Source organism: Phyllobates terribilis, unplaced genomic scaffold (genome assembly GCF_046119375.1).
Source record: "Phyllobates terribilis strain yellow unplaced genomic scaffold, ASM4611937v1 Scaffold_10__3_contigs__length_209671492, whole genome shotgun sequence".
NCBI lineage: Eukaryota > Metazoa > Chordata > Amphibia > Anura > Dendrobatidae > Phyllobates > Phyllobates terribilis.
In genome coordinates this window covers 79,536,457-79,559,017 of record NW_027362770.1, presented here as the reverse complement: position 1 = coordinate 79,559,017, position 22,561 = coordinate 79,536,457, and the positions used below count along the sequence as shown (strand labels likewise).

At 43.7% G+C, this 22,561-nt stretch overlaps 1 protein-coding gene across 1 annotated transcript in view; it reads right to left on the bottom strand.

Moving 5' to 3' along the window:
• Positions 1-468: 468 nt before the first annotated feature.
• LCP2 (lymphocyte cytosolic protein 2) overlaps positions 469-22,561 on the bottom strand; it is a 757,892-nt gene continuing 735,799 nt past the window's right edge. Inside the window, exon 21 of the mRNA XM_073649612.1 lies at positions 469-2,009. Coding sequence (XP_073505713.1) covers positions 1,881-2,009 — 129 coding nt within the window. The 3' untranslated portion in view covers positions 469-1,880. The remainder of the gene's footprint in view (positions 2,010-22,561) is intronic.

Below are 22,561 nucleotides of genomic sequence, written 5' to 3'. Positions count from 1 at the left end.
TCAGGAGGGACTTTTTGTACTTGACAGTTTAGGATATATTTGAGTACTGCCCTTGTTAGGACGGGAGCTAACACCAGGGGCACGACAGGGTAGATCTTCTTCTGAGGAACCAATCGATTGAATGGGATGAAGAAACCTGAACGATGCCCGCATGCAAAAAATGGGTGAGATCTACACATATCAATAATGTTTGATAACACTGTATATTTTTCATTTACTGACCAGGATTGGTTCGAAATTATTGGCCTTTTTTTTAGGTCATATGGTTACATTCTAAGAGGGCTGTTCAGACACTATATGTCTTAGATTTATTTGTCCGTTTCTGACATCTTCTGCCTCTTGTTTGATGTATTTTTAGAGGTTATATTTGTCTATCTTGATGTGAATAAGATGTAATTAGGGACTGGTATCAGATATTGGAGGTATTTATTATACACTCTTTTTAGAGATTTATTAAAGGTTATATTTTAAGAGATACCTCTTGGCTGTTATATATAGGAAATGTTTTCCATGAAGGAAAAGTCTATGGGAGTTATAAGGAGAGAAGCGCCCAAAAAAGTGTTCAGCTCTTTGTAAAAAAAAACAAAACAGACTACAATGGAGAGAGCCGTGCTGCCCGTGCATTAATTTAAATGAAGTAACTTTATGTTCACCACCATACAAAATCATTGCCTCTGATCAGTACATATTACTGCGTCTATATAAAAATATGAATAATATCCCATGTGCTTGTGAAATGTCTGAATAAACAAAATAATAAAGCTAACTGGTAAATGATGATGTTTAGAGAGGATCTGTTTCCATGTATTATTAAGTAGGTGTCTTAGACCTGAAAAGGCTGGGATACTTACTGAAAATCCTCATTAGAATGTCTATTATTCAGATATAAAAATTAGCATTTTATGAGTCCAGCTATACTGTAGAATGGGAGCACTCCTAAGTCCAAGTGTGTGCAGTCTCAACCTCCCGTGCCTGACTGGCAATTGCAACTTGTACCCAGCAGTGTGAGATCTCAGCAGAAGAGGAGACACTAAGCAGCTGTCAATCAGGCTAGATGGGTGAAGATTTGGTTAAACTTTCATAAAGTATTCTCGGCCATTCTGATATAGATTTTCAAAGTAAATACAGCATCCTTATCAGGTCTGCCAAGTCTATTTAGTAATGAATGCAGTTTGTATTGTGAAGTCTGGAGAAAGATCTGATAATTTAAGCTAGCCTTTAGTTTACAAAGAATAAAATATTATAAAAGTTCTGAAAAAAAAACAAACTTAGAAATGTCTACTTCTAAAATGGTATATACTTATGTTTCTAGCAAGATTTGTCATGCACACAACAAAACATTTAATTCACTCACAGAATGCGATTATCAAAACTACATAAACATGGATTAAGGTGGTTGTCCAACTGAAAAAATATCTTTAGTATTGCTCAAATAAATATATACAACTTAATAATATACTCAATTATTAAAACTGCCTCAATTTTCAGAAATTAGCAACAATCCTACATTCTGGCGACTCAAATTCCGTCTTGTGTTTTCAGCGTAGATACATCATCAGTGCTGTGTGTTATGGGGGCACGATGACTGTCTCATATCAACCGCTAAGCGAGCCCCTTTCTCGACTACAGCCAATGCATAGACAGAAAAAAAGGGCTGACTTGGATTACTGATTTATTTCAGTGGCTAACTCCTTCACAAATAACACTGAAGATGTGACGACAACAGACACTTTTATGACACAAAAAAACCATGGAGCTGCCAGGACCCAGGGTCACTACTAATATCTGAAGATAAAAGTATATTATTTTGTATTTACATGAGAAAAATTAAAAATATATATTTTAAATTGGATAACATATTTGAAGGGATACAGTAAAATTTAATTAAATCTCCTGTCAGCAATACATAAAAGCTTGCAGTGTTCTCTTGAGCCTCGGTCTTTCCCATCAATAAGAAGGAGAGGAGTTCTGCGGAAGTAGTCAATTATTTCTGAGACAGAGTCAAAAGTCTATAAAGGAAAAACAAAAGCAAAAAAAGAAAAAACAGAAAGTAAGTTAATTTATATTGCTTTCATTACAGTCCATATGTTTTCTGTTTCACTATACAGGGTGGTCCAACAGTAGGTGGCCAGAAAATAATAATGTTAAATGCATGTTCTCATTATACCAGTAAATACAATTATGTCTGTTAATATGGCCGGATAATTTGAAAGAAGCTTCATCACTCCACAAAATGTTATCTAAAATTACTGGATTTTCTTCAATTTCATTAAGCATAATCTCACTAAATTGCAGCCGCCTGTCTGGATCATCCTCCAATAAACCATGAATTAGACGTGGACGATAAGCTTTCCACCCATTAGATTTCAGGATTCGCATGATAGAAGCTCGTGAAATTCCCAATTCCAGAGAGGCTCTTCTGGTGGACTTTTTTGGACTCTGAACAAATGTTTCAGCAACAAGTTGTTTATTATCTTCTGTACAGACTGTTTTGGGTCGACCAGTTTTTGGAGCATTAAGGATTGAGCCAGTGGCATTGAATTTGTCACGAATGCGGTAAATGGTTTGTCTCTTTGGGGCTTGAGTACCAAATGTTTCAACCCAATTTGCTCTAATGGTTTCAGCATTTTGAGATTTCCAATACTCTGTTAAAATCCATTTTCTTTGATCTGTATTTAAATTATTTGCCATTATGTGTTATCTGAATTATCTGAAAAGAAAACAGATTTGGGGGAGATCTATCTGTGAAAACTAGATCTGTGAAACTGGCTCAGTTGCCCTTAGCAACCAATCAGATTCCACCTTTCATTTTCCAAAGAGTCTGTGAGGAATGAAAAGTGGAATCTGATTGGTTGCTAAGGTCAACTGAGCCAGTTTCACTTTACACCATGTTTGATAAATCTCCCCCTTCATAACCTTATTACACTTTCAGTCCACCTACTTTTGGACCACCCTGTATTTATCTAGCACCAATTGGACCCGGTAGGTTTCATATCAGATAAGACATCAGATATTCTGGATTCTCAGAAAGTCATAGAAAAATATTTAAAACTGATATGCATGGGTAGAGAATGTACAGGTATCCAGCGGTATCCGATCATCACCTGCAAATCTTAAAGGGGTTGTCTACTACTGCTTTTAAAGAGGACCTGTCACTAGGTCTTAAGCTTTTGCTCTTATTCTATTCCTGTTGCTCCCCTAAGTAATTTGTTTTAGTATTTTTTTTTTTAAATCCACCAAATGGTTCCAGAGATATCGGCCGTTTTATTTAGTGCAAATTTTTATGATCATTATCATGGGGGTGTTGATCACAAGGTAATACCGCAAAGCAGACTAAAGATATATCCCCAGTGAATCCTGTGAGCCACAACATCTTAGTTTACGAAGACTAGATCATAAAAATTAAAATGGCTCATATCTGTGAAAATGTAAAAAAAAAACGGAATACTCAGAAGAGATGACCTGGTGACAAGTGCTCTTAACCGCTTCCCGACATTGGATGTACCGGGGTATGTCCTATTTTGAAGTGCGTTTCTGAAAATAGATGTACCGGTATGTCCTGGGGCTTATGGAGCTGTGCCCAGGCAATCGCCGCCGGAAGCTCAGCTTAAGTGATAGCCAAGCCCCGGCTGTCACAGCCAGAGCCGGTGCCCGCTCCCCACCCAGCTGTTTAACCCTCTAAATGCTACAATCAATAGTGATAGCAGCATTTAGAAGTCAAGGAGAGGGAAGGAATTCCCTCTCCCACTGGATCGGCAGGCCCAATGGTTGCCATGACAGCAAGAGATCAAATAATGACCTCCGGACTTGCTAGCTACGATAGACTGTTAGACCTTGAGACCTTGCCAAGAGTGGCCTAAAAGGTGACAGGTACAATGCAGTGAAATGTGCATTGCACTGCATTATACCAGTGATCAGAGTAATAAAAGTTAACCCCTTCATGACCTATGATGTATATATACGTCATAGGTCATGTCCATGTATTTCATGCGGGCTCCGGTGCTGAACCCTCTTGTTTTCAGGCACATGAAACCTGATATGATCAGCTGTCATGTGGCCCTAACAGCCGGGGGTAGAATTGGGATAACATGTTAAATGCCGCTGTCAATCTCTGACAGCGACATTTAACGTGGCCGCGCTGGAAACGCATCATTAATCTCACCACTGGCGTGCCCATGACATGATCGCAGGGCGCCGATGGGTTGACATGACAACCCGGGTCTGCAGAAGACCCCTGTGGTTGTCATTGCTGATCTGAAATCCTGCTATGTGTAGTACAGTTGATCAGATAATCGTATGGAGACTATTGAAGAAAGTAAAAAATGTAAAAAAATTCTTGAAAAAATATAAAAAAGTTCAAATAACCACCCTTTTGCTCCATTCAAAATCAAACAATAAAAAAAAATCAAAAATAGACATATTTAGTATCGCCACTTTCAGAAACGCCCGATCTATTAAACTATAAAAAGAATTAATCCGATTGGTAAACGGCGTAACAAGAAAAAAAATCTTAATGACAGAATTACGTTTTTTGGTTGCAGCAACATTGCAATAAAGTGCAATAACGGGTGATCAAAACATCGTATCTACCCCAAAATGGTATCAATAAAAACTTCAGCTCGGCGTGCAAAAAATAAGCCATCAACCAGCCCCAGATGCCAAAAAATGGCCCCTTTTTTTTACCACTTCAATAAAAAAGAACCTATACATGTTTGGTATCTCCAAACTTGTAATGACCTGGAGAATCATAATGGTAGGTCAGTTTTAGCATTTAGAAAACATAGCAACCTATAGTGTGACACATAAGCAGAAGGTATAAAAAATCTAATTTTTATTGTATTAATATTTTAAAACAGTATAGAATACATAAAATGAGGGGAAGGGAACGACAAAGAAAAGGTCACCTGGGTAGACAGCTATAGTACATAATAAAGTCTCCACCAAAAATTGAATCATATGATACACAGGTGTAGGGGAACTATACCACAATTAATCATCTAAATATAACTTAAAGTGCAAAGTGCTAATATGTAAACAAGATAAGAGAATGATTACAAAATAGTGAAATCTATGGATATAGTATCACAAAAGTACAGAGTAGATATAGTATCACAAGAATACAGGGTGGATAGAGGATAATGAAGCTGTACTAACCCAAGAGACCTGAATCCAACGCGCGTTTCGCCTTGGCGAAATAAAAATTAGATTTTTTAAAACTTCTGCTTATGTGTCACACTATAGGTTGCTATTAATTATGCAGACACATGGGCATACTTTTCTGCTATGTGATCAAGGTTTTTGATTTGATTTAGAAAACATGGTAAAACAATACCCAAAAAACCATTGTGGAGCTGCACTTTTTTTGCAATTTCACCGCACTTTGAATTATTTTCCCATTTTCCAGTACATGATAAAACCAGTGATGTTCCACAAGTACAACTCGTCCCGCAAAAAACAAACCCTCACATGGCCATATTGACCGAAAAATAAAATTATGGCTCTGGGAAAAAAAAGGGGAACAAAAAACGGAAACGCAAAAATGGAAAGTTCCAAGGTCGTAAAGGGGTTAAAAAATTACAAAATAAAGAACAAAAAAATCTGGAAAAATATTAAACCAATAAATAGGTGTATTTATGTTAAAACAAACAAAAAAGTATCGCCACATGCAAAACAACCTGATCTATAAAACTAGTTAACCCCTTTGAGTGAAAACAGTAAAAAAATAGATTATAAATAATGTTGCAAAAAACTATGGCTGTCATCATACCACCGAACAAAACGTGGAATAAACGGCGATAAAAATCTCAAATGTACCGTATTTTGCGGACTATAAGATGCACAGGACCATAAAAAAAGAAATGACAATATCTACTGTATGTCACGTCTCCTATCTATGAACAGATAAAATCAAGATAAGATGTCTTTCGCCTGGGACCTTCATCAGCGGAGATATCGCAAAATTTGAGAATCTCATAATTTCTTATGACTAAGGCACATCCTTTAGGTCTCGGAGGTCCAGCCCAGTCTAGCCCTGTTATGCATCACCAGAAGGATGGTGTTTGAGGGTAACTTGTGCTGATAAATAGCCAAGGCAAAATATGATCTGTGTTCAACACCAGAAGATACATTACTCTGTAGGATTGAGCCACGTTTTTGGACATTTTCACCAGGAGCACTTCCCTCCATAAATCTACACCATTGCAGTTATGTCAGATTTAGTTACTTTCTTTGTTATTCTTTTTTGTTTTAAGTAATTGTATATGCTGCATTATTTGGTGCCCTTTGTAAAATCTTTTGTATATTTTTTATAAACACTGCCTATTTTTCTGGATAAAATATAAAATGTAATAGTTCTGTCCCTCTTGCTCTGTAAACCGTACCCCTGAAGCCATACGCTACCTGTAACGGGTGTCCAATCGGCCTGTAAAACGATTGGTGGTGGCAGCTAATAATATTTCTTGGGTTATCATGGAGCTGGCAGTGACCGTAGAGAGGTATATATATATAGTCCATGTGTGAATCCGTTGTATATATACAATACGTTCACTGTAAGTTCTCCAATAATCTGCCTAGCAGTGGAAACAGCCGCGGCCTCCTCTGTTAATCATCGGTCAATTGCATAATTGTCCTGATGATAGGGTGCAGCAGAGGGCTGTTCGTGACAAAAAGGTAACAGCTAGTGATGAGCAAGTACCGTAATATTCGTAATCGATATACTCGTAACGAGTACTTTGTCATAATCGTGTATTAGTTCCAAATAGCGAGTACAATGTAAGTCAATGGGAAATGCGAGTAATTTTCTGCTGGACCCTACAAAGGGGTCTGGGGGCCTGAGGAAAAGGCTGAAATGGATGGGAAAGTGATGAAACAGAACGGGAAGAGCCTGGAGAATGTGCCTGCATGCATTTCTGACTCGCATATGGTTTCTGGGAATAAGTTTGTCGCAGTGTTACGCCACTTTTACAGACACACAAGAACAACTACCAAACCTAACCTAAATTGCATTTAACAGGCCAAAAAGGATAAGAAACAGTTTTTCCTGCATAATCACTTGTATATAAGGCTAAATAAACCAGAGAAACCCCAAAAATATCCCTTTTAGCGTTTCTTCACACATACTGTTGTGGCTTTTTTTCACCTTTTACAATTGGGAGGGCCCTGACTTATACATTTTGTAGGTCCCTCTATCATACATCATTTTTAGTTCGCTATTCCCCAGCACTTTACAAGCACAGCTAGAACGTACCAGTAGGTATGTTGATCATTGACCTGAGAGGCCTCAAGTGGCTCTGTAACATGCGTTTTAGAGGGACAGCTGTTACTTAGACATTTGGGCGGTCCCTCCATCATTGACACTCAGATAGTGGAATACATATTCCATAGCAGCTTACAATGTGCCCATTGTAGCGTTGGGCTTGACCCTCCTCCTAATCCACCACCATGTGATACTGCCGCCCTATATTCAAATGTTCAGAGGGCCTGCAGTAGGCAGGAAAGCTGAGCTTTGTGAGAGCCCTCGTGTGGCCCTGTAACATACATTTTGAAGTGCCCTTCTCTAGAAATTTTGGAGGTGCCTCTTGTGTACATTTGAGAGTGCCCTCACTTACTCATATTGTAGGGCCCTCACTCTATTATTTAACTCATTTAAGGGCAGAGACTACAGAGAAAAATGTCAAGAGACATGGAGTACTAAAAGGTAGCAGTGACTGCGGCCTAAGACCCTCAGGTATGGCTGAACTCTGTGAACCGGAAAAATAAAGCTGCACTAGTCAACTGGATGACGAGCTCAAATATATCACTTGTGCAAGTCAATGGACAATGGATATATGGTGCCGCACCTCCAGGATGGGTTGGAGAAGCTTCTCCAAATGGCTCAGAGATTTTGATTGTCAATATTCCCAGATTATATAGGAAGAGAAGACTTCTTGATACTGTACTACTTGGTCCAGTGCAGAATGTGCATCGAATTTCCAAGAATTACTCCTCGGGGCTGTGTCATAGGTGCAGGGAGTTTCCATGACAAGGGCCTCCGTTGACAAACATTATCTGCGATGGAGTACGGCAGTAGTTGTGGCCCTCAATTCAAGTTTTCAGAGGGCCATCAGTCGGTCATCAACGGTCAGTGTAAATTTCTATTGAATATGTATCCCCTATCTCAGTCACAATGTGGCACAAGCTAGGCATGTTTTTTTACAAAATAGGGTGACCGACAATACATTTCAATTGAATATGTATCCCCTATCTCAGTCACAATTTGGCACAACCTCTGACAAGGGCCTCCAAAGACAAATATTAGTTTGGTAGGACCACTGTACAGTTCAGATTTGTCCACTGCACAATGTGCATAGGGTTTGTAAAAATTAGCCCTATGGGCTGAGTCATGGTTGACACAGGAAGCCACCATCCCAAGGGCCTCCAATCACAAATAGTAGTTAGCATGGAGTAGGAATACTGTCCTGGTTTGTCCACTGCAAAATGTGCATAGGGTTTGTAAAAATTAGCCCTATGGGCTGAGTCATGGTTGACGAAGGAAGGAAACAGGTTTTTATGGGAAAGGGGTGACGTTAACAGCAGTAGCATGAATCTGCAATTCTGGTGAATTTAGGTTGGCTTGCTGTCATCTGGAGGGATTACAAACTGTGGAGAAATCCAGTCCTTGTTGAATTTAATCAGAGTAAGTCTGTCTGCATTTTCCGTGGAGAGGCGTGTGTGCCTATCAGTGATGATTGCCCCAGTGGAACTGAAAACACACTCTGACACCACACTAGCAGTCGGGCAGACCAGCACCTCCAAGGCATATAAAGAGAGGTCGGGCCAAGTGTTCAGCTTAGACACCCAATAATTAAAGGGAACTGAAGAGTCAGAAAGGACGCACGCATGGTCACTTAAGTACCCCTTGACCATGTTCGGCAACTTATCCCTCCTTGGCATTGTTACAGGCACAGATAGCCGTTGCTGTTGTGCTGGTTTATTGAAAATTGCCCAATTTGTGCACATTTTCCCCCTACCTCTGTTGGAGCTGGTGTTCGTGTCTCTCCCCATTATCCCTTGGTGTTGAAAAGAGCAGGTACCTCTGCCACCAGCATTGTCTGAGGGTGATGTTTTCAGAAACTGATCTACAACGGCCCTCTTGAATGATTCCATTGTAAAACTCTTTGGTGACTCCAAAAGGAGAGAACGAAATTTCTCCTTGTACTGTGGATTGAGAAATGAGGCCAACCAGTATAGATTGTTGGATAAAATGTGTATCACGCGAGGGTCTTGACACAGACACTTACACATGAACTGTGCCATGTGGGCCAAGCAGCAAAAGGCTAATGTTCTGTGCTCCCAACAGTAGAAACAGTACAAATCCTCTCCTCACGCTAACTCGCCTCCTGCTCCTCCTCCACCTCCTCCTCTGTAGCCCATCCAGGCTGGACAGACATGAAGCTTGGGTTGGGTGTCCCCTCTGTAGCATTACGAGTCCCCTCGGTAGCACAGAAAAACAAGTCCTCTCCCTCCTCATCCTCCTCATCTTCATCCTCATCACCCAATGTTGCCTCATAATATTGGCTGGGCTGGTTAGTATCACCCATTGGCAAATCAGGCTCCATACCAACATGCTGGGCACTCAAAGCTTCCTCTTTGAGATTATGCAGTGATTGTTTCAAGAGACACAGCAACGGGATGGTTACGCTGATAATAGCCTGATCACCGCTCACGAGGTTGGTGCAGTACTCAAAGTTCTCAAGAACCTCACAAATGTCAGCGATCCACACCCATTCGACAGTTGTTATGTGTGGTGGCTGACTTTCAGTCTGATGTGCATGTTGAAGCTGGTATTCAGTTACTGCCCTCTACTGTTCACTAATCCTCGCCAACATATGATAGGTTGAGTTCCACCATGTGGGCAGGTCGCAAATGAGTCGTGGACTTGGCAAATTCAAGTCCTTTTGCAGCACTGTAAGAACAGCTAAAGGGGTAGAGGAATGGCGAAAATGAGCGCTAATACGGCACACCTTCTCAAATAGGTACGGCAAGTGACGGTAAGTTTTCAGAAATTTCTGGACAACTAGGTTCAGCACGTGAGCCATGCATGGCACGTGTACCAGCTTGCCGACCTTTAAAGCCGCCACCAGGTTACGCCCATTATCGCAGACGACAAGATCGGGTTGGAGGTGCAGTGAGGAGAGCCACTGATCAGTCTGTTGTTTTAAAGTTTGCCACAGCTCTGCTGCAGTGTGTGCTTTCTGACATAAACAGATCAGCTTCAGCAAAGCGTGTTGCCGCTTTGCCAATGCACTGCAGCACAGGTTCCTGCTTGGCAATGATGGGGAGGGTAATTCAGTAGAGGATGAGCAGCAGATGGAGGGGAGAGAGGAAGTGGAAAATGAAGAGGTGGAAACCCTGACAGAAGTTGGGCCCGCTATTCTTTGTGTGGGTAGGATGTGTGATGTTCCAGTTGGCGCCTTTGTCCCACCCTCCACCAGGTTCACCCAGTGTGCCATGACAGAAATGTATCGTCCCTGTCCACAACAACTTGTCCAGGTGTCTGCTGTTAGGTGGACCTTCCCGGTTATGGCGTTGGTGAGAGCACGGTTCAGATTGTTTAACATGTGGTTGTGTAATGCAGGGACGGCACACTGGGCAAAATAGTGGCAGCTGGGAACACTGTATCGTGGGGCAGCCACAGCCAAGAGATCACGGAAAGACTGTGTTCCCACAAGCCTAAACCTACTAACCAAAATCCCACAATGTCTGACCGCCATCTCATCCTTCTTCTCTGACAGATTTCTAAAACTCAACATGGATAAAACAGAGTTCATCATCTTTCCACCCTCTCATTCACATCCCCCATCTGACCTAGCCATCAACGTCAATGGCTGTTCACTCTCCCCAGTCTCACAAGCTCGCTGCCTTGGAGTAACCCTGGACTCTGATCTCTCCTTCAAGCCACATATCCAAGCCCTTTCCACTTCCTGCCGACTCCAACTCAAAAACATCTCCCGGATCCGTGCATTCCTCAGCAAAGACTCTGCAAAAACACTAGTACATGCCCTCATCATATCCCGCCTCGACTACTGCAACCTCCTGCTCCGTGGCCTCCCTTCCAACACTCTTGCGCCTCTCCAATCTATCCTAAACTCTGCTGCTCGACTAATCCACCTGTCCCCCCGCTATTCCCTGACCTCTCCTCTCTGTCAATCTCTTCACTGGCTCCCCACTGCCCAGAGAATTCAGTTCAAAACTGTAACCATGGCATACAAAGCCATCCACAACCTGTCTCCCCCATACATCTGTGACCTAGTCTGCCGGTACTTACCTGCACGCAACCTCCGATCCTCACAAGATCTCCTCCTCTACTCCCCTCTTATCTCCTCCTCCCACAATCGTATACAAGATTTCTCCCGTGCATCCCCCCTACTCTGGAACTCTCTACCCCAACACATCAGACTCTCACCGACCGTGGAAACCTTCAAAAGAAACCTGAAGACCTACCTCTTCTGGCAAGCCTACAACCAGCAGTAACCACCGCTGCACGACCAGCTCTACCCTCACCTAATGTATCCTCACCCATCCCTTCTAGAATATGAGCCCTCGCGGGCAGGGTCCTCACTCCTCCTGTACCAGTCGCTGACTTGTTTTGTTAAGATTATGTAAATGCTTTTGTTATGTATATCCCTATCACATGTAAAGCGCCATGGAATTAATGGCGCTATAATAATAAATAATAATAAAAATAATAATCTCCAGAGCGAGCAATTTGGCAAGGTGCGAGTTTAGTATTTGTGCCTGTGGGTGCGTGGCTGGGTATTTACACTTTCTTTCCAAGCTCTCAGGCATGGACAATTGGACGCTTCGCTGGGACAAGGAAGTGGATGTGGCTGATGTTTGTTGTTGTGAGCACCCACAGCTTGTAGGCAGGAGGTATGTGCGCCTGCTTCCTGAACAGTAGATTCTGAAGGACATAGCCCAGGCGACATGGCATTGGTTTGACCCGCAGACGCAGATTTGGTACCCTGGTGTTCCGCCCACCTACTGGGGTGCTTGGCTGCCATGTGGTTTCGCATACTGGTGGTGCTCAGGTTGCCTTTGCCCTGGCCTCTGCTCAACTTGGTATGGCACATGCTACAGACTACAATGTTTTTCTCTGAAGGACTTTCAGAAAAAAAATTCCACACAGCAGCTGAACGCACCTTTGCCCTTCCTTGGTGCACAGCAGGGGTGCTCTTGGGAACAGTTGACCCAGTTCTCACTCTGGGCAAATCACGACCCCTTGGTACCTGTGTTGGTGCTACATATCCATCTTCCTCTGTGTTGCTGTCATGGCTATGCATGCCAACGGTCCAGGTCGGATCAGTGGACTCGTCATCATCAACCACCTCGTCTTCCATATCATCCTCCTTCCCAGTTGATATTGTAGGCTGACATGATGGCAACTGTGTCTCATCATCATCAGCCTCCACCTCTGGAGACAGTAAATGACGTTCCTCCAAGTGGCTTTCTTCTGGCCGTAGGTCCTCAAATACTTGAGCATCAATGCACGCCACCTCCTCTTGTCCCTCTTCAATGCAGCATGATGATAGGTCAGAGCCAACCAAAGGATACGTACCAAACAGATACTCGGAGTGGCCAAGCTTGGGGTCATATGTCTCCTGTGACTGATAATGGTGGGAAGAAAGAGAACCAACTTCAGGATTGGATGGGCCAGCCTTCTGTGTATTGACAGTAGACGGTGTGGTTGTGGAAGATTTATTGCTGCTTGGTGAATGCATAGAGGCCTTGCCTGCTATCCAAGACAGAATCTGCTCTCGCTCTTCTGGCTTCCACACACGTTTACGTTCCAGACCGGGAAATTTTTACAGGAACATAGTGGATGCATTAAGCTTCTTCTGACCTGACACAGACTGAGTGCCTTCTCGAACACCACTGACAACACCACGTCCACGTCCACGTCCACATCCACGTCCCTTAACAACAGGCTTTTTTGGCATTTTGGGTTTTGTTGACAGATTTTCAGATGTTGATGGCACAAGCCAAGCTAGCTGTCACAGCCAAAATAGTGGGTAAAATGGCCTGGTGTGTGCTTGGTAGCAGGTAGTAGGAAATGTTTGGACTACTGCTTTGCGTAGTGCACTAAATGCCTTTTAAAGTGGACTAATGTGAACAGAAGGCAGGCTGTCACCCCAAAAACAAGGGGGAAAATGGCCTGGTGCGTGCTTGGTAGCAGGTAGTAGGAAATTTTTGGACTACTGCTTTGCGTAGTGCACTAAATGCCTTTTTAAGTGGACTAATGTGAACAGAAGGCAGGCTGTCACCCCAAAAACAGGGGGGAAAATGGCCTGGTGCATGCTTGGTAGCAGGTAGTAGGAAATGTTTGGACTACTGCTTTGCGTATTGCACTAAACGCCTTTTTAAGTGGACTAATGTGGAGAGAAGGCAGGCTGTCACCCCAAAAACAGCGGGGAAAATGGCCTGGTGTGTGCTTTGTAGCAGGTAGTAGGAAATGTTTGGACTACTGCTTTGCGTAGTGCACTAACCGCCTTTTTAAGTGTACTAATGTGGACAGCAGAAGCCAGGTTCTGACCCCTAAAACAGCGGGGAAAATAGACCGGTACTTTTAAAAAAAAAGCCATCACAAAATGCTACTACTCTGTGTGCTGGAAAAATATTGCTTTGCCTCTGACAAGAGCTGTTTTAAGATGGACACTGAAAGAACACTTTAACCTCTCCCTACCTAATACACAATCTCTCCCTCCCTGTACTCTGACTTTGTTGAGTGTCTTCAGCTCTGAAAAGAGCTATTTTTTGGTGGTATTATGGAGCTAGTGAGCGGCTCCTTTAAACTGTCCCTGCTCGAGTTTCTCTCCCTCCCTACTCTACACTGAACTAGTATACACTGCAGGTAGCCCTTTAAAGGGCTTTTGTTTTATCAAGAGGTCTAAACACTCTCCCTAGCAGCTCAGTGATCTCTCCCTATGCTTGTAGAATGCAGGCTCTGGACGCAATGTGCACAAAATGGCGGTGGCAGGGCTTAAATAGACCCTATGACGCTGGGCAGCCAGCCAATAAGAGTAATGCCACAACCAAGATGTCTGCGGCATTACTGTGATTGGTTAAGAAGCCCAGAATGTTTAGTGGCTGCAAAGGAGGAGCCAAAACTGCAGGGCGGGACATCCGAATATAGCGAGGTGAGTGCACAAATACTCACAGAATAACGAGTAACCCGAATACCGTACTATTCATGCGAATAGTAACAAATATGCTCGCTCAGCGACCTCCCATGGATGAGATCATTGATAATCTGGTATCGTTGTAATTTCACCGCCCCGAAGAGTAAAGTCATCTTATCCCTTATTAATGATGAGCGCTCGCCACTGGTCGTTACTCGCCCGAGCATCTCACTGTTCGCGGTGCTCGGTGAGTATTTCCAGGATGTTCGGGCGGGAGCTCGGGTCCCCGCCCTGCATGTTTGGCGCTCTTTAGACAGCCAATGAACATGCAGGGATTGCCTGCAACTCACTGTAATGCTGTAGCCATCTTGGTTGTGGCATTACAGTGATTGGCTGGTCGCATAGCGTCATTGTGTCTATATAAGACCTGGTGACCCTATGCTCGTAACAGTACAATGGAAACAAGCAATGTAGGGAGAGGTGCTGCTGAGTGAGGGAGAGGTTTGCTTGTTTGTTTATTAGTTAGAATAGGTATTTCACAACACATATATATATATCCATCTGAACAAACAGTCCTTCTGAGAACTGATCCAGCAGCATATATTACTGATGATAGGGTCCATTGCACGCTCTGTCTGCTGCTGCTGTTACAGATATCCATAGACATAGCCCTAGATATCAGGGGCCAGGGCTAATTTTTCTTTTTATCTTAATCCTGATTAGTAGCTTAAAAAGCAATACAGTACACCATTTTACTGCTACATTTGCTTGTTAGCAGAATACAGCCACTTTTTTATTTTATTCACATTGCTGTATGGTAGAAGCATAGACAATTTTCCATCATCACATTTGATCCCATATTACTGCGGTAATAATACAGACATTTTGTGGCGCGTGCCAAATATTATACTCCATTTAAAATGGTTAAGGCACGTGGCAAGGGACGGGGAAGTGAACATGATGGTGATGGTGCACGAAAAGGTCAAGGCATTGGCAAGCTAAAATTGTGCCTGCTGAGGGAACACAACAAGCACCCCCATCATGTCACCCTAACTTCCTGTCCCAATTACTAGGGGACCACAGAACACCACTCTTGAAGCCAGAGCAGTGTGAAAAGGTTGTTGCTTGGATTGCAGATAATGCTTCCAGTCAGTTTTCCACCACCACCCTGTGTTCCACACGGTCCAGTCTTAGTAGCCATGAGTCTGGACCACATATTCCTCACCCTGAACCTCCTTTCTCCCATCATGCCAAGTGCCTGGAGACAACTGATCCCACACTTGGACACTCCGAAGAACTGTTCACTTATCCATTTCTAATTTCGGGCCTCTCGCCCAGCCTGATTCAAGCGGGGCAAAAGGAAATCACATGCAGTGATGCCCAAGTATTTTAGCAGCCACGGTCACACAAAGGCTATGGTGGGAAAGTGCAATTACTGTCTCAATAAGTGGCTGATGATAAAGCACAATTGCCAGAAAGTCTGGAGAAGGATGAGGACGCGGGCGTGGAAGACGAGGTGGTGGATGATAAAGTCACTGACCCAACTTGGCAAGGTGACATGCAGTTGAGTGGCCACAGACACAATGTGGGCAACTTTTCCCCGGAACTCCAACAAAAGAGAAGTTGCCAGTTCAACTTTTAGGTCTTCCAGAGTCTGGCTCTTTATTAAAGACTGTCCAGCTAATCTCAAAAAGACCATTTTCAACCTCTGCCATGCCAGCATGAGCAGGGGCAAAAAAACTACCAGCCTGACCACCACCAGCATGATCAGGCACATGACAGCAATGCACCCGACTAGTTGGGCTGAAAGCCAGGGTCCATAACCAGTGTCTGTGAGTGACATCACTGCCTGTTCCGCTGACGTACGTGCACGCCAAGCCTCCGTCCATAATGCAGACAAGGATGCCTCCCGCCCTGCACCTGTCATTGCACACTTGCAACCACCACGATCAACAACCACATCCACATCCTTGTCTCAGCACAGCGTTCAGTTGTCCCTACCCCAATCCTTTGAATGCAAGCACAAATACGCAGCCAATGCCCAACAGGCCACAATACTAAACTGTCACATTTCGCAAATGCTTGCACTTGAAATGTTGCCTTTTAGGCTTGTGGAGACGGAATCTTTCCTCAATCTGATGGCGGTGGCGGTCCCTCATTACTCAGTCCCCAGCCGCCAATATTTTCTCCTGGTGTGCCGTCCCAGCATTACAAAAGCACGTGTCCCAAAACATTAGCCGTGCCCTCAATAACACAGTTACTGTGAAGGTCCACTTAACCACAGACATGTGGACAAGTGCGTGTTGCCAGGGACGTTACATCTTGCTGACGGCACACTAGGTTAATATAGTGGAAGTCGGGACCCATTCGAACACTGGGATGGAACACGTCCTCATGACGCCGTGGATTGCGGGCCCTGGGTCGATCAGGGTTGCCCCCACATTCTACAGCTCCTGCACCTCATCCTCGGCCTCTATCTCCAAAATGAGCACATCAGTCGCAAGCTCGAAGCACTGCCGCACTGCCTCGGCCATGCGGCAACTGGCTTTTGCTGAAGCTAATATGTTCAGGTGACAACCCGCACACCGCTGCAGAGTTGTTGACAACTCTAAAAGAGCAGGTAAATCTGTGGCTGTCACCGCTGAACCTACAGCCAGGTATGGTAGTGTGTGACAATGGCTGGAACCTGGTGACGGCTCTGACCACTCCTGGTCCATGTGCTCAACCTAGTGGTTCAGCGGTTTCTCAAAACCTACTCTGATCTTCCTGAGCTGCTTGTCAAAGTATGCTACGTGTGTGCCCATTTTCGAAAGTCACCTACAGCTTCCGCCGCCCTCCTGGGCTTCAGCAGCGTTTGCAGCTTCCAGCACACCGACTGGTGTGAAATGTCACCACAGATTGGAACTCAACATTGCAGATGTTGGGAAGGATTTGTGGCCAGCAGAGAGCAGTTGTTGAGTACCATTTTCAACACCTGTCGGTCAGCCTCCACACATAAGAGCTCAGGAGTGGGCAAGGATGTCAGACATCTGTGCCGTCCCCCAAAACCTTGAGGACTCCACCAAGATGGTGAGCGGCAATGACACCATAATTAGCATCACCATTCCGTTTCTCAGTGTATTGAAATGCTCGCTGCTCACAATTAAAGAGGAGGCATTGCAGGCAGAGTGCAATGAGATGGAACAAGGAACCATACAGGGTGATGCCACACAGCCAAGCCTCATCTCATCCCAATGCAGATTGGGTGACAATGAGGAGGAGGAAGATGAGGAGGAGGAACAGGAGCTAGTTTCCTGCACTATAGAAGGTACTACCCACACAACTGTCATACCGTCTGTCCAGCATGGGTGGCCTGTGGAGAGGGAGGAGGATGAGGATGAGGAGGAGAGCATGGTCAGTCATCCTCTTGGTGAGGACACAGAAGTCTTGCCTGTTAGCAGTCTGGCACACATGGCTGAGTTTATGTTCCACTGCCTTTCCCATGACCCTCGCATTGTACACATTTTGGGTGACAGTCATTACTGAATGGTCACACTTCTAGACCCATGCTACAAGTAGAACTTTTTATTTCTCCTTCCCACAGCAGAAAGGTCTAGAAAAATGTTGCAGTACCAGAAGGCCCTAGTTGCGTAATTATTAAAAAAATTCCTATCTGCAAAGTCTGGCGGCAGAGGTCACAGTTCGTTGGACAACCAAGGAGTACAGGCGAGAGAGACACAAATAAGATCCAGCAGAGGCAGGGGAACACTGTCATAGGTCTGGGACAGTTTTGTCAGACCCTCCCAGTGCACTGGCCCTGATACGCAGGGTACTCTCACAAGGAGGGAAACGTTTTCGAAGACGCTGAAGGAGTAGCAACGTCCTACATGATTCCTCTGTGCCTTATAATTATTGGGTATCCAGGCTGGACACATGGCATGAACTGGTTCTCTATGTCTTGGATGTCCTGACTTGCCCTGCCGCCAGTGTTTTGTCAGAGGGAGTTTTTAGTGCCGCCGGGGGCATTATAACTAATAGGCGCATCCACCTGTCAACTGAAAATACTGACAGGTTGACTCTTATAAAAATCAACTAGGGCTGGATTGGGCCAGACTTCTCAACACCACCAGATGATAGCAGTGGAACACAAAGTCAAATCCAGTGTTTTTTTTTGTGGGGTCTATTCCCATGAACCTCGTCACACCCAGACATGGGTGTCTACTTCCTGATTTAGTCTATTTTCTGTTGTCCTCCTCCTTCTTCTTCTACTCATCTTCCACCACCATATCACCAGGGTGCCCGTGATGCCACACCCACATTATTTTTTTTAAGGGTGTTTAATATGCCAGTAGGAATTTTTTTTTACAGGACTACCTCTAACATTCTGTATTTTATACAGTATGTTCATGTATACCACGTGCCCCCGGGGTAAATGTTTTTCAGCCTATGCACTTTGTCCATGGGCATTATCAGTATAGAAGATGAGGACCTCCTCTACATCTTTTCATAGGGTTATTGGAGTGCGTTCAATTTTTTGGCAGCCCTTGCAGTCACTGCATGGGCATTACCACTATAGGAGACTCACTCCTTTACAATGGGAACATTTTTTTCATTGATGCCCTCCTTTATGTCTCTTCAAAGGGGTATTGGTTTTTTTCCAAATTTTAGGCAGACCTTGCAGTCACTTCATACACAATAAAAGTATAGGAGACCCGCTCCTTAATAATGGGAACATTTTTTTAATGAGGCCCTCTTCTATGTCTCTTCAAAGGGGTATTGGAGTACGTCCAAATTTTTGGAAGCCTTTGCAGTTAGTGATGAGCAAGCATGCTCGCCACTGCTCTATACTCATCCGAGAATTTCACTGCTCGCGATGCTCGGCGAGTAATTCCGGGATGCTCGCATATTTGACGCTCTTTAGACAGCCAATGAACATGCAGGGATTGCCTGTCACTCACTATAATGCCGTAGCTATGTTGGTTGTGACACTACAGTGATTGGCTTCATAGCGTCATCGGGTCTATATAAGACCCAGTGACCCTATGCTCGTCATAGTCTACCCTCAGACAGGCAGAATAAGAAGAGGTGCTGCTGAGTGAGGGACAGGATTTGTGGTTTAATATTTATATTTAGGTATTCCACAAGTATATATATATCCATCTGAACTAATAGTCCTGAGGACTAATCCAACTGCATATATGACTGGTGATAGCAGGAGTTAGGCAGAGACTATGGTCACTGTATACAGCATAATAGGGTCCATTGTATGTTCTGTCTGCTGCTGCTGTTACATATCTACATAGCCCTAGATATCAGGGCTAATTTTTTTTGCTCTTAATCCTGTTTAGCAGCTTTAAAAGCAATATAGTACACCATTTTACTTCTCCATTTGCTTATTAGCAGAATACAACGATTTTTTTTATTTTATTCACATTGCGGTATTGTAGAAGCAGAGAAAATTTTCCATCATCACATGTGATCCCATGTTACGGCAGTAATAAACGTCCCCTTTTTAGGAGCGTATCAGGTATTATACTCCCTTTAAAGTCTGGCAGGTGTATGTTGTTCCAAACTATTCACACTTGGTCGCTGAGAAATACCGTGCAATTAGGCGACAGCCTAAAACCGTGGTGGTCATCAGACATAATCCCATATTACTGCGGTAATAATCCTGAAAGTTTTGGGAGCATATCAGATATTACACTCCCTTTAAAGTCTGGCAGGTGTATGTTGAAAGAAATGCAAAAGTGAAAAAACGCATCAATAATGCTACGTGTGAACATAGCCCAAGGTGTGGAGGAGCATTTTTTTTTGCCTTATATACAAGTCATTACCCTTGAAATAAACATACAAAAATGAAACTAAAATGGATTTTCCTGGAAAAAATGTTGAGGATTAATTGTGAGTCCGTAAAAGTGGCGTAATACTCTGACAACATTGTTCTCAACAGTGACCTGGGAGTTAGAGATGCTTCCAGGGGTCTTCCTCATGCTGTTCTCATGTCATTTGAGCACTGTTTCCATCGATTTGCACAATTTTTAGGACCCTTGGGGGATGTGCTGTCGGAAAAATGCTTGAGTTTCCCATTGACTTACATTGGGCTCGTTACTCGGGTCGAGCACCCGAGCATTACGATTTGCTCGACTCGAGCACCTGAGCATTTTAGTGCTCGCCCATCACTATCCCTTATACCACATGAGAAACAGTGTAAAAAATAAATAAAAGCAATTTTTAACCTGCTGTTGATTTGTTTATTCGGCATCCCAAAGATTGCAGTAAGGCTGGTCTCACATTTATCCTGCTTTCTGCTCTAAGCGCTTACACCAGTGTTTACGTCTAAATCTCTGAAATACGTGATTCAGACAGAACCCCTGGCAGAAGATTCCCTAAAATGAGGCAGGTGGAGCCATTGTGGATGCTGTCTGGCTTATGATCCGTCGATGTCCATCTTTTTAAAAGTGCACGGTCGACCACAGCTTTGTGCATCTCTAAAAAAGAAGGAAACCACTGAACAGAGGCCAGATGGAGTCCAGAGTAACTCTGCTTCATCATTATAGTAATTGGATCCGTCAGGGTTTCATCTGAATCATGTCATTCGAAGGTTTACATGAAAACCCAATGTAAGTGCTCTTCGTAGAGCACAGGATAAATGTGAACCAATTAAAAACAACCTTACCAACCAAGGCCCTTCATCTGTTAACGGAAATATAGGGAGCTTCCACGTTACTGGTAGCACAAAGGCTCTGGAAAAGTGCTATGGCTCTCCTCCAAAAAGAAATCCAACAAAATCTGCACTCCCAAACCCAAATGCCCCCTTTCCTCTGAGCCACAGTGTGCCTAAACCACGTTCAGTGTATGCACGTTTGGCATTTCTGTAGTGATGAGATCCCGCTTAATTTACAGGTGCATGTCTCCAGAAGCATGAGCTGGGCATAATGTACTGGGCACTACAACGTACTGGTCACTAGAGATGAGCGAATATGTCTGAAAAATGTTTGCCAATTTCAAATTCAGCACGAATGTTGCACATTTGGATTTGTGATTGGACACTCGAGCATTTTTACTTAAAATAGGCAAAATCGGTAAAAGTCCAGCAAATGATTGCGTTTCCACTACAGTATTTTTAGCACTTTGGCTAGGATAGTGGTGCTGTATGATGAGTGGGGGAGACGTGTTTGATGAGGGTTTGTGCCATTGGCTGCTGAAATCACATATCCCTCTCCATATAAAGAGCAGACATGTTGTTTTAGCGCCATTTTCTCAGTGTAACAGCACAGAGAGGCTGCTCCTGACGCTGCTCCTGGATACTGAAAGATTTTAGATAGTTAGATAGGCAGTTGCTTTCAAGTCAGATAGTTTAAATAGATAGGGTCCTGTGTGGCTGGGAAATCAACCTTCCAGCTGATCTTTTTGTTTGTGCTATTAGCGAGGTCCAGGCAGAGACAGCAGGGCACATTTCTGCATAGAACTCTGTTGTGCACTACTTCTATTGTGCTCCATGCACGAGTACACCTTTGAAACTCTATTTTTTGCAGTTACTACCGTGATACATACAGTAGGTCACATCTAAGTTTGACATTTTTTGCCGCATACATTCTACTGTATGCAGAGCTCATTAACAGTAAAAAAATATATATATTTTTTTCTGTTACAAACGTGATACAACACTCCACATCTCAGCTTGTAATTTTCTGGCGGTGAAATTCAGCTGTATGCAGATCTGGTTCACAGTAAAAAAATCTAATTTTTTTTGTTACTAACGTGATACAGCAGGCCACATCACAGTTTGAAATTGTTTGGAGCATATATTCTATTGAATACAGGCTTCATCCACAGTAAAAAATCTAATTTTGTGTTGCCAATATCTGAGCAACATGAGTGGGAAAAAGTGAGGTGGTAATGTTATTGAAAGCTCTAGTGAACCAACACCATCACTTCCTATCCAAAGACAACTGACAACTTCTCATACTGGACAGGCTACTCCACTCCCTTTCTTTGGCAGCCGCACAGCGGTACACCTTGAGCATGGGGGCCAGAAAGAGCATGTGCTCCAGTGGATGGCAAGCACTGCATCAAGTGGCCTCTCCTCCTCTACCTCCAACTCAACATCACACACAGTACAGTCCTCAGCGTTGGCACCCCTATTACCCTTGTTTCCCCTCACGTCACAACTCTCCAACCACCCAACTGACTGTAGTGAACAACAGATGGGTGAGTCTGCAGAGCTGTTCATACATTCTATTCCATGGGCATCAGAGGTCTGCTTTAAAGATTCACAGACTCAAGAGAAGGAAGGCTTCTACACCGATGCCCAAAACTTTTTTTCTGATTTATCGGGGTCAGGACGAAGTAGGGTCTGAGCAGAATCTTGACCCTCATCACAAGACGTTAACCACTGTGGAGGGAGTTGATCCTAATGAGACTCA